Source organism: Odocoileus virginianus, chromosome 13 (assembly GCF_023699985.2).
Source record: "Odocoileus virginianus isolate 20LAN1187 ecotype Illinois chromosome 13, Ovbor_1.2, whole genome shotgun sequence".
Taxonomy (NCBI): Eukaryota; Metazoa; Chordata; class Mammalia; order Artiodactyla; family Cervidae; genus Odocoileus; species Odocoileus virginianus.
In genome coordinates this window covers 11,665,076-11,678,017 of record NC_069686.1, presented here as the reverse complement: position 1 = coordinate 11,678,017, position 12,942 = coordinate 11,665,076, and the positions used below count along the sequence as shown (strand labels likewise).

Here is a 12,942-nt window from a genome sequence, read left to right as displayed (position 1 = left end):
TGATCTTGGGTTTTTAGCCTCTAGAACAAAGAGAAAACAAATTTCTGTTAAGTCCGCTAGCTTGTAATATTTCAATACTGCACACCTAGCAAACTAACACACTCCCACTTCTAGGCACTGCTCTATTTCTCATCTTTCCTTCAGAGACAACATTCTCAATGAGTTCTCTACACTCAGCGTCTCCTCGACCACATTCCACTCTCAAACCTGAGTTCACTCCAACGTGCTCCTGGCCCTGCCACTGCCTGCCCTGCCGTCACCAACAACCGGGATCTTATGGATTCTCAGTGGATACATTCAGTCTTCTTCTTATTCCGCTTTTCAGCAGCATTTCAGAGGGTTCCCAACTCCTTCCCTGACATGTTTTCTTCTTTGGGTTTTCACAATACATAGCTCTTTATACTTTTCTTCTTCATCTCTGGCCAATCCTTCACTGACTTTAGGAATATGCTCCTCTATCTTGTCACTAAATGCTGGAGTTCCTGAAAGCTCAGTTAAAAAGCCCTCCTCTCATCTACTCTCAGCTCCTTTCCTGGGCAACTCACCCCATGAATGTTTTAATTACTCTTCATACACAGATGATACACAAGCCCAGAATTCTCATTTCTGGACCTGTTTGGGACTACCTTTATGTATCTTTTCTTAGCTGTCTCAAAGTCCCCTGAAATGTCTAAACATGTCTAAAGTCAAACTCATGATTTTCCACACTTTTCCCATCTGCACATAAACCCAAGCCCTGTCCAAAGTTCCCTAACTAGAGACTACCACCGTCCATTAAGTCTTGCAAGTCAGAAATGCTTCATCTCTGATACTGTCTTATTTCTCAAGCTTCCTCCCTTCACTGTCCTTGGGACTTGGCATGGTTGAAATTTTACAGCTATTTCTGTAATTATGTAACCTTGTACCATAGAGTGGGACCTTGTCTGTTTTTACTCACCATTGCATTCCACCAGGCACAATGTCACACCATTGTATAATAGATACTCATTTTCTTTTAATAGGTGAGAAAATGCTATTATTAATAAAAACTCATTATGTGCCAGGCACTAAACACTTATTAAATTAAATCTTCTTAATCTCTTTTAACAGCCCTATTAACTAGGTGTTATTATTACTGATGTTGTTTTCCTCAGTTTACTGAGGAGGAAGCTAGGGCACTGAGACTTCCTTCCCAAGATCAAATAACTTGGATGTGGCAGAAGAAGGCGGACACCGGTGACCAGGGCACTTTATACCGCTATGCTATTCCATCTTTATGGTTTTCAAAGCTACTCTCAAGCTACTTAGATAAAGTTCATCTGAGTTTAATAAAAGCTATCTTTAATTTATGAATATATTACGTAGAAAAAGTTATATATAATTAACACATGCTCAGGAAGTTTCAGTTTGTATGTAGTTATCATGAGATAGAGCCTGAATCATTTTGCCTGGAATTCAAGATCTTCAATGATCCAATTCCTTCCTTCCTTTCAAGCCTTCTTCCCCGTGATTCCCTAATGCTCTAGTCAGGGGTCAGCAAACTACTGCCTGCAGGACAATTCTAGCCTGCCATTTCTTTTTTAATTTTTAATAATCTAATTTTACTTTTTATTTATTTTTTATTTTGGCCACATCCATGATATGTAGGATCTTAGTTCCTCGCATTTTAGCCACACCCATGACATGCGGGATCTTAGTTCCTCGACCGGGGATCAAACCGGCGCCCTGGGCACTAGAAGCCTGGAGTCTTAACCACTGGACTGTCAGGAGCCCCCTCGTCCTTGTGAAGCTTTACTGGAGCACAGGCAAACACGTGTGTTTGCATGGTGACTGTGCATCACAACAGCAGGTAAACAGCCAAGCTGCAAGAAAGCTGTATGAACCGAAGAGCGTACACATTTACCATGTGGCCCTTCACAGAACAGGTTTTCCAACAGCTGAACCAGAATTCTAGACTAGAAACTAGTTCACTGCGAATAAATAAAATAGGCACCATTAGCTGAGTGCTGGGTTCTTTCAACAAACCTTTCAAAAGAGGTCCTATTATCCCCTTTTTATATGTGAAAGAAAGAAAGAAGAGAAAGAAAGAGAGGAAGGGGAAAAAGAAAGAAGGAAGTGAAATTGAGGTTCAGGTGGTAAAAACATGACCAGGATCACACAGCAAATACATGGAGGAACAGGGATTCAGCTCAATGCTCAGGGACCATGCTTCATGATTATGGGCCAAACACTTCCTGGTACCTGTGGCTGCCTTTTTCTTCAGTAGATCCTGGGACTTAAGGCTGTTATTATTTACTAATCCGATCCTTTCTCCTCCCCAGGATGCCAATTCTCCTTTAAAACCTAAAGATGCTAGATGCTACCCATTCTTGGGGATAAGCTCACACACTGCCTTTTTCCGCTAAGTCTTACCAGATCACCTTCCAGCAGAGGAATGATCCAACCTATGAATGCCCACAGCACTGCAGTCATTCCCTTGGGACACCTAACACTTTCTCCCCTCTTAAGCCTAGTGTAGCAAAACGCAAATTTATATCCTTCAGAAAAAGCACAATGTTTTATATAATAAACACTTAACAAATTCTTATCTAATGAATGAATCTATATTAAAAACACCAGGACACTTCTAATCTGGATTTTCAAAGTAAAAAATTTAAGATTTACTTCTTAATAATTCAGCAGATGAAAATACAAAATGTAGCCTAAATACAGAAATATCTTCCTAAGTACTGATTTTTAGTGTTTTTAGTCTACTTACAAGTCAATTTTAAAACAAAATAAGACTTTCTAAGTATTAAATATATTTCATGTTTTCTATCAGTACCATACAAGCAACGAAATAATATTACAGTTAACATATCACATGTCATCATACTTCTAGGACAGAAACTCTCTTCATAATGCCCACATTAATAACAAAAAAGCAATGTTATTAGAAATTTAAAATAAATTCATCGTGAACAATAAAATGTTATTTATTACAAGACTACAAAGACCACAACAGATGTTCCCAATAATTAATTATTTTTGAAGCTCATTCTGATACAGTAAGCTGAGTGTTCAACATCACCGTAGAAATAATATAATTTAAATGTCAATACTAATTGACCAGACGGTCAATACCAAAATCAGATTGCTTATATTCTTTGCAGCCAAAGATGGACAAGCTCTATACAGTCAGCAAAAACAAGACCAGAAGCTGACGGTGGCACAGACTATGAACTCCTTATTGCCAAATTCAGACTTAAATTGAAGAAAGTGGGGAAAACCACTAGACCATGACCTTATACATGACCTTATACATGACCTTATACAGTGGAAGTGACAAATAGATTCAACAGATTAGATCTGATAGACAGAGTGACTGAAGAACTATGGATGGAGGTTCATGACATTGTACAGGAGGCAGGGATCAAGACTATCCCCAAGGAAAAGAAATGTAAAAAGGCAAAAGGTTGTCTGAGGAGGCCTTACAAATAGCAGTGAATAGAAAAAAAGTGAAAGGCAAAGGAGAAAAGGAAAGATATACCCATTTGAATGCAGAGTTCCAAAGAATAGCAAGGAGAGATAAGAAAGCGTTCCTCAGTGATCAGTGCAAAGAAATAGAGGAAAACAACAGAATGGGAAAATCTAGAGAGCTCTTCAAGAAAATGAGAGATACCAAGGGAACTTTTCATGCAAAGATGGGCTCAATAAAGGACAGAAATGGTATGGACCTAACACAAGCAGAAGATATTCAGAAGAGATGGCAAGAATACACAGAAGAACTATACAAAAAAGATCTTAATGACCCAGATAATCATGATGGTGTGATCACCAACCCAGAGCCAGACATCCTGGAATGTGAAGTCAAGTGGGCCTTAGGAAGCATCACTATGAACAAAGCTAGTGGAAGTGATGGAGTTCCAGTTGAGCTATTTCAAATCCTAAAAGATGATGCTGTGAAAGTGCTGCATTCAATATGCCAGCAAATTTGGGAAACTCAGCAGTGGCCACAGGACTGGAAAAGGTCAGTTTTCATTCCAATCCCAAAGAAAGGCAATGCCAAAGAATGCTCAAACTACCGCACAATTGCACTCATCTCACACGCTAGTAAAGTGATGCTCAAAGCTCTCCAAGTCAGTCTTCAACAGTATGGAACCATGAACTTCCAGATGTTCAAGCTGAATTTGGAAAAGGAAGAGGAATCAGAGATCAAACTGCCAATATCTGTTGGATCACTGAAAAAGCAAAAGAGTTCTAGAAAAACATCTATTTCTGCTTTACTGACTATGCCAAAGTCTTTGACTGTGTGGATCACAACAAACTATGGAAAATTCTTAAAGAGATGGAAATTACAGACCATCTGACCTGCCTCTTGAGAAATCTGCAAGCAACAGTTAGAACTGGACATGGAACAACAGACTGGTTCCAAATAGGGAAAGGACTACATCAAGACTGTATACTGTCACCCTGCTTATTTAACTTATATGCAGATTACATCATGAGAAACGCTGGGCTGGAAGAAGCACAAGCTGGAATGAAGACTGCCAGGAGAAATATCAATAACCTCAGATATGCAGATGTAACCACCCTTATGTCAGAAAGTGAAGAAGAACTAAAGAGCCTCTTGATGAAAGTGAAAGAGGAGAGTGAAAAAGCTGGCTTAAAACTCAACATTCAGAAAACTAAGATCATGGCATCTGGTCCCATTACTTCATGGCAGATAGACAGGGAAACAGTGGAAACAGCAACAGGCTTTTTTTGGACTTTATTATTTTTTTTAATTTATTTTTTTATTTTTTTGGACTCCCAAATCACTGCAGACAGTGAATGAAGTCCTGAAATTAAAAGACGCTTGCTCCCTGGAAGAAAAACTATGACCAATCTAGACAGCATATTAAAAAAGCAGAGATATTACTTTGCCAACAAAGGTCCATCTAGTCAAAGCTATGGTTTTTCCAGTAGTCATATATGGATGTGAGAGTTGGACTATGAAGAAAGCTGAGTGCCAAAGAACTGATGCTTTTGAACTGTGGTGTTGCAGAAGACTCTTGAGAGTCCCTTGGATTGCAATGAGATCCGACCAGTCCATCCTAAAGAAAATGAGTCCTGAATATTCATTGGAAGGACTGATGCTGAAGCTGAAATTCTAATACTTTGGCCACCTGATGTGAAGAACTGACTCATTGGAAAAGACCCTGATGATGAGAAAGACTGAAGGCAGGAGGAGAAGAGAATGACAGAGGATGAGATGGCTGGCTGGACATGAGTTTCAGTAACTCCGGGAGTGGCGATGGACAGGGACGCCTGGAGCGCTACAGTCCATGGGGTTGCAAAGAGTCAGACATGACTGAGTGATTGAACTGAATTAAACTGAACTAACTGTAAAAATAGTTGAATGTCTGGTTTGACGTATCTAAAGTTCTCTATACAGTGTAAATCTGGCTTAGTGTAAAATCAGGTAAGAAGAAGGAATTACCAAAAAAAAAAACCTATATTTTAAAAAGAATTTAAGATATTCAAACAGACACCTACCTGCATCACCTTCTGCTGTATCTCTTCTAACTGTGTACGCTTACTTCGTTGCCTACAAACTTCCTGGTAGCGGGTATATTGCTCTCGCAGTGAATCTAATAATTTCATAACCTGTGGCTGTGCAAGGAGTTCATCATCCATAGGAGACCATGAGACCCCTCCATCTGACCCATTAAATCGACGCTGCTGTAATTCGGATAACAATTCATGCCCTTTACAAATGAAAGATACTTACAATTAATACCCATAAAGAAATACAAATCTTATTTCTCAGTCTTCTCAATTTTAGTCCCTTATTTTTAGAACATACCTGCCTATGTTTACCTAACATGTCTGTAAGTACTAAAATGCAATTTTTCAATTTATTTAGAAATAAATAGGAAAACTTCAAGTATACATGCACATATGGATATACACTATTTAGTTTATCTATACACTACGTTCTATATCATAACTGTATCATATACAGACAGTCCTTGACTTAGTGATGGTTTGAATTATAATTTTCTGACTTTACAATGTTGCATTCAGTTGAATCCATATTTCAAATTTTGAATTTTTCTTTTTCTGGGCTAGCAACATGCAGTATAATACTTCTGTGATGCTGGGCAACAGCAGTGAGCCACAGCTTGCAGTCAGCTACACAATCATGAGGGTAAACAACTGGTATACTGACAACCATTCTATAATTGCGTAACTATTCTGTCTCTCACTTTCAGTACATTATTCAATAAATTACATGAGATATTAAACACTGTATTATAAAACAGGCTTTGCTTTAGATGATTCCACCCAACTGTAGGGTAATTAAGTGTTCTGAACATGTTTAAGGTAGGCTAGACTAAGCTATGACACTTGGTACTTTAGGTGTATTAAATGCATTTTGACATATTTCAACTTATGATGGGTTTATCAGGATGCAACCACGTTGTAATTCAGGGAAAACCAGTGTCATAAATATATACATACATATACATCATACTACATAGTAAGTATATAGTATACATGCGGCATATATATTTTCTAGATCTAACTATCTTTCTATCACATTCTTCTTGTTATTGGATTCACTGCTCAGGATAGTGTGCCATCCAACACTCTTTCCCTTCAGAGCACAATTACAATCTGGGACTTCCAGATTGATGGTATCAATTAGCATGTTTGTCTGATGGTACTAAACAGTACTAAGCAATATGCTGTAGGATTTCAGTATTAATTCATACCCTTAATCATAGCACCTTAGAGAAATGTTGGTGTGTAACGAATGATTAAAGGGACGAAGTCTTCATTACTGGTACAAAATAATATTCAAATAATCTCTATATAAATCTCTACATATTAACTGTGAATCATGAGGGGCTATACTAATGTAAAAATTGCATTCAATGTTCTTTGATTACAGCAACCTCATGGAGAAAAATAACTCATGCAAAACAAATTAAAATTATAGAATATGCAACATCTAAAGCTATATGTATAATATCAACAATTTTAAAAGTGAATAAACTGTAAATTGTTTTTCTAGGATAATACAAATATAATTATTACTAAGGAGCCCAAAATACAGAAACTTAAATTCTTTCCTCTTCAATTTTATTAAAGAAAGTGTCCTAAATCTAAATAATATAAACATTTTTTCTTATGATTTAGAGGTATTTCCAACTTCTGAAAAATATCCAAGATTGTTTTAAAGTCTCCCTTTTATATTTTCTATCTTTGCTTTATGAGCCAATAACAAACAAAAAGGATTCAGTGACATATAAAGATAATTCTAAAATACAAATGTAACAAGTTTCTTAATTCAATGGCTTAAGCAACTTTTAAAATGTTAAATATAAACATCATATTAGGTATTTTTAATCTAAAGTAATATTTTTACTGACAGTCTATTTTACCATCTAAACATGCAGTTACTCAGATTACAATTATTTCTTTGTTCTTTCAGGAAGTAAGACCCGAATCATACTAAAAAAACTCAGGAAAACTGAATGTATACAATAACGATATTCAGAATTTCTTTACTCTTTGTCACACTTTATAATTGAAAAAACACTTGTTTTAAAGACTTACACAAAGTCTTTCTATATATATATACACACACAGATTCTCTCTATATATATATCCATAAAAGTCATTAAGTTCAGAATACATATTATTTTTCCTATTTTGATGACTGCTACCTTTAATGTTTTCCCTGTGGATATCATTTCCACTACAGAAGCAGCACTATATAATGATTTCAAAGACCATGGTTAGAAACCAAACTGCCTTGGTTCGAGCACCAAATTTAGCATTATCAGTTGTGTAATCTGCATAAGTTACTGATCCTATTGCCTCAGTTTCCCCATTTTAACACTGGGATGACAACAGTACCTACTTCACTGGGCTGTGGGAAAGGATAAATGAGTTAGTGCGCTTAAAGTGCTTAAAACATTACCTGCTATGCAGGTGGACTAAAATTATGCCCTATTACTTACTAGAAAAATACACTATAAATAAAATTAAGGAATTTTCATTTGAAAAAATTCCAACGTGTTCCAGAATTTGTGAAACTACTATTTGGACTGGAATATACAAATCAGGCGGCTATGGGCAAGTGCACACACACTACGTGCAAGGTGCTACATGTTTTCACAGAGATGAGTGTATAGCACAAGTGGCTTTGGATTCATGCCTTGTTTTTAGTGTTACGGTGATGGAACTTAATAATCATTTCATCTTGAGAAAGTTTTTTAATATCTATAAGCCCTGGCTTCCTCAAATACAAATAGAGAAAATGACAGTTTTTCTAGGAGTTGTTATGGGAATGAAATATGAAAATACAATGTTAGTGATGTAATCCATATTCAGTAATCCTCATAGCAACCCGATGAAACAGAAGTTTTTATCTTCAAGTCACAGATAAAGGAATTCAAGTATTTCAAGAGAATTGATCAGTTAATAATTTTTTAATATTATATAGAGTATATTAATATACTGTTAGGTTAAACCAGAAAGTAGTTTGAAAAATTTGAATTTCTACAACATAATATGTACTCAATTCATGTTTATCTTATTAATATATGGCTGGTTTAATGGATTATGATTATCAGTAATGACTACGTTGTCTCATCTTACCTGTCTGAAGAACAGTTTCAGGATCAACTGATGGAAGAAAGTTTAAATCCACAGACCTGGCAAGCACCAAAAGAGTAATTTTTTAAAACTACATGCATTTCTATTTATTAATATATAACTTAAGGAAATCCTTTATATATACTTACCAAAACAGGGACATGTAAGTATGAAAATCTGAAGTATATTGGCCTATTAGGCTAATTTCTCTTAATCATCAGGAAGCCCATTAGAGATAATTAAACACTAGCAGCCAAAGAAACATCTATATGATAAATCATAAAATACAATACTTGGAAACTACAATTTATTGCTATTAATTACAGTATTATTTCAAGTATATCAGAAGAATCCATTTTGTTATTTTCCACTGGATACGTGCTTTAAACTGAAATCTGTCACTATACAGTAACCCAAGAACGTTAACATTAAAAACATGCATGCAGCCATCCTCCAATCAAAAGTTTCTGAGCTACAGCAAGCCCTGAGAGCTGCACACAGTCTCTGACTATTGGACGTGTGTCCCCGAGCAAGTGTGCTCTCTTCCCTGTATCAGTCACATTTCACTTGCAGCTGAACTACGGCCTTCATTTTCTTAAACATATATGGTAAGTGGAGACGATAAAGGAAAGATATGTGACAAATCAAAGCCTGGGGCCTAGCTACCATAACAGGTCTAGGTCTATACCTTTCACTTTGGCCAGCTGATATAGGACTTCCCCTCTTGTAAAGCCCAGGTGCTTCCTAAGAACTGACATAAATAAGTGATGAAAATTTCCAAGAGGGGTTTTGTTGTATGGAGTTTAAAAGAGACAATGTAATAATACTTGAGTTCCTTGGGAAGAGACTGGCAAATACAAGATTTCACCTGACACTTCCTGCAGTCACAAGCCATGGCTTCCTAGTGTTTCCCAAAACACTGAATGAGATTACTGTTAGGTAGGAAAAAACAGGGTTCCAGTGGCATGTAAGAACAGGAAATTTTAAGAAAGCAATTAAACAGGTTTGTTTATTGCAACACTTTCTCAGGACCCATGCGTGTGTGCTAAGTTGCCTCAGCTGTGTCCTACTCTTTCGACTCCATGGACTATAGCCTGCCAGGCTCCTCCGTCCATGGAATTTTTCAGGCAAGAGTACTGGAGTAGGTTGCCATTCCCTTCTCCAGGGGATCTTTCCAACCCAGGGATCGAAACCATGCCTCTCACATCTCCTTTACTGGTTCTTCACCACTAGTGCTACCTGGGAAGCCTGTATTCTGTGAAAATTCACAGTGATTCCCAAAGAGGGAAAGAGAAGACAGCATTAAACTCCATGACTATGAAATCTTTTTCTACCAGCACCCTCTTAGGATGTCTTACCTAAAGAACATGTTTCCGAGAAACACCAGACTTGTTAGACTATTCAGAAATAAAGAGGTTTGGCAAATTTTTGTCAAATAACTTGCATGATATTTTTAATTACATAGCATATGTGTGTGTGTGTGATATCTATAAACATACTCACATGTTTACATATATGTAAAATTTTTACATCTACATTTTTATATGGTCTCTAAGATAGGAATGTTACTAAACATGAGTTCTAACTTTAGACTTATATTCAAACCACTTGTTTTAAATCAAGATTTGGCATTAAACTATGACCTTCTGATAGCTGTCTTACCTTACCTCACTGAACTGGTCTGTGACTATTCTGGATTAACAGAGTAACAGCGCATTTTGTCAAAGTTTCATTGTATTTTTAAGGTCAGATTCAAGAGAGACAGACAAGGTAAGTGTTGATCCTTTCAAATTTCCAAATGAAAAATTACTGCCTAGTGCTACTTTATTACTGAGGATTAATTTGCTTCCTACAGTGCTTTTCACCTGGGGAAAAGAAATTGATCTACAAATTGTTAAGGCTGAAAAGTTCAATGGAAATCTCTTAAAATGATACATCTAGGTAGTTACAGTTAGATAATACAAATGAACAAGTACTTCATCCAGTGTCATAAAACACTATAAATTCCCCAAGCTGAACTCATGAATATCACATATTTTACGAGGACACAGGAGTTCTACAAGATAGGCATTTAAGTGCTAATGTATTTAAATAAGGTTATAATGATTTTATTTCAAGCTGCAAGCTTTTCTGTACTCTTTACAAGCAAAGTAAAACTCTAAAAAGGAAGATAAGTCTTTCAGCTTGAAAATATTTCTTGCAAAATATTTTACACAGGGTCAGAAAAAAGTAAATATATTTCTATTCAACAAAAAACTCTTTTGTAAAGAAACCTGGATTCAAATCAATAAACTTTACGGAATCAAATTCTCAAGAATTAAAAAATAAATTTAATATAACTTTTGTATGCTAAGTTTGATTGATGGAAATGTGCTTACCTTAGTTCTCTTGGCTTGCATTAACAGAGGTTATCTTTTAACAGATAACTTATAGCTTTGCGAAAGTAAAGTAACTGCATGAATAGATTCAAGGGATTTGATCTGACAGACAGGGTGACTGAAGAACTATGCATGGAGGTTTGTAACACTATACAGAAGGTGGTGACCAAAACCTTCCCCCCAAAAAAGAAATACAAGAAGGCAAAGTGGTTATCTGCAGAGATCTTACAAATATCTAAGAAAAGAAGAGACATGAAAGGCAAAGGAGAAAGGGAAAGATATACCAAACTGAATGCAGAATACCAGAGAATAGCAAGAAGAGGTAAGAAATCCTGCTTAGTGAACAGTGCAAAGTAACAGAAGAAAACAGTAGAATGAGAAAGACTAGAGTTTTCTTTAAAAAAACTGAAAATATCAAGGGAACATTTCATGCAAAAATGGGCACAATAAAGGACAGAAATGGTATGTACCTAACAGAAGCAAAAGAGATTAAGAAGAGTGGCAAGAATACAGAGAACTATACTAAAAAGTCTAAATGACCCAGGTAGCCATAATATTCTGGTCACTCATCTCAAGCCAGACATCCTGGAATGTGAAGTCAAGTGGGCCTTAGGAGGCATTACTACAAACAAAGCTAGTGGAGGTGATGGAATTCTAGCTGAGCTATTTCAAATCCCAAAAGAGTATACAGGTATAGTGCTGCACTCAATATGTCAAAAAATTTGTAAAAATCAGCAGTGCCTACAGGACTAGAAAAGGTCAGTTTTCATTTCAATCCCAAAGAAAGGCAATGTCAAAGAATGTTCAAACTACCGTATAATCGAGCTCATTTCACATGCTAGCAAGGTAATGCTCAAAATCCTTCAAGCTAAGCTTCAACAATATGTGAACCAAGAGCTTCCAGATGTACAAGCTGGATTTAGAAAAGGCAGAGGAATCAGAGATCAAATTGCCAACATCTACTGGATAACAGAAAAAGCCAAGCAATTCCAGAAAAACACTTACTTTTGCTTCCTTGACTATGGCAAAGCTTTGACTATGTGGATCACAACAAACTGTGGAAAATTCTCAAAGAGATGGGAATGCCAGACCACCTTACCTATCTCCTGAGAAACCTGTATGCAGGACAAGAAGCAACAGTTACAACTGGACATGGAACAATGGACTGGTTCAAAGCTGAGAAAAGAATATGTCAAGGCTCTATACTGTCACCCTGCTTATTTAACTTATATGCAGAGTACATCAAATGAAATGCAGACTGGATGAAGCACAAGCTGGAATTAAGACTTGCAGGAGAAATATCAATAACCTCAGATATACAGATGACACCACTCTAATGGCACAAAGTGAAGAGGAACTAAAGAGCCTCTTGATGAGGGTGAAAGAACAACGTGAAAAAGCTCGTGTAAAACCCAACATTCAAAAAAGTTAAGTTCATGGCATCCAGTTCCATCACTTCATGGCAAATAGATGAGTGAAAAGTGGGAACAAGTGACGGATTTTATATTCTTGGGTTCCAAAATCACTGCAGATGGTGACTGCAGCCATGAAATTAAAAGATGTTAGCTCCTTGGAAGAGAAGCTATGATAAATCTTGACAGGGTATTAAACAGCTGAGACATCACTTTGCCAACAAAGGCCCGTATAGTCAGAGCCATGCTTTTTCCAGTAGCCACGTACAGATGTAAGAGTTGGACGACAATGAAGGCTGAGTGCCGAAGAATTGATGCTTTCGAATAGTGGTGCTGAAGAAGACTCTTGAGAGTCCCTTGGACAGCAAAGAGATCAACCCTGTCAATCCTAAAGGAAATCAACCTTGGATATTCATTGGAAGGACTGAAGCTGAAGCTCCAATACTTTGGCCTCCTGATGCAAAGGGCACTGGAAAAGACCCTGATGCTGGGAAAGACTGAGGGCCGGAGGAGAAGGGGACGACAGAGGATGAGATTGTTGG

General features: G+C 36.8%; 1 protein-coding gene across 4 annotated transcripts in view; it reads right to left on the bottom strand.

Annotated features, from left to right (window-relative positions):
- SESTD1 (SEC14 and spectrin domain containing 1) overlaps nt 1-12,942 on the bottom strand; it is a 139,788-nt gene that overhangs the window by 35,686 nt on the left and 91,160 nt on the right. For all 4 annotated transcript variants that reach the window (XM_070475940.1, XM_020903883.2, XM_070475941.1 and 1 more), the window contains 2 exons: nt 8,614-8,669; nt 5,497-5,708 (listed from right to left, as the gene is read on the bottom strand). In XM_070475940.1, the coding sequence (XP_070332041.1) occupies nt 5,497-5,708; nt 8,614-8,669 (268 nt within the window). The remainder of the gene's footprint in view (nt 1-5,496; nt 5,709-8,613; nt 8,670-12,942) is intronic.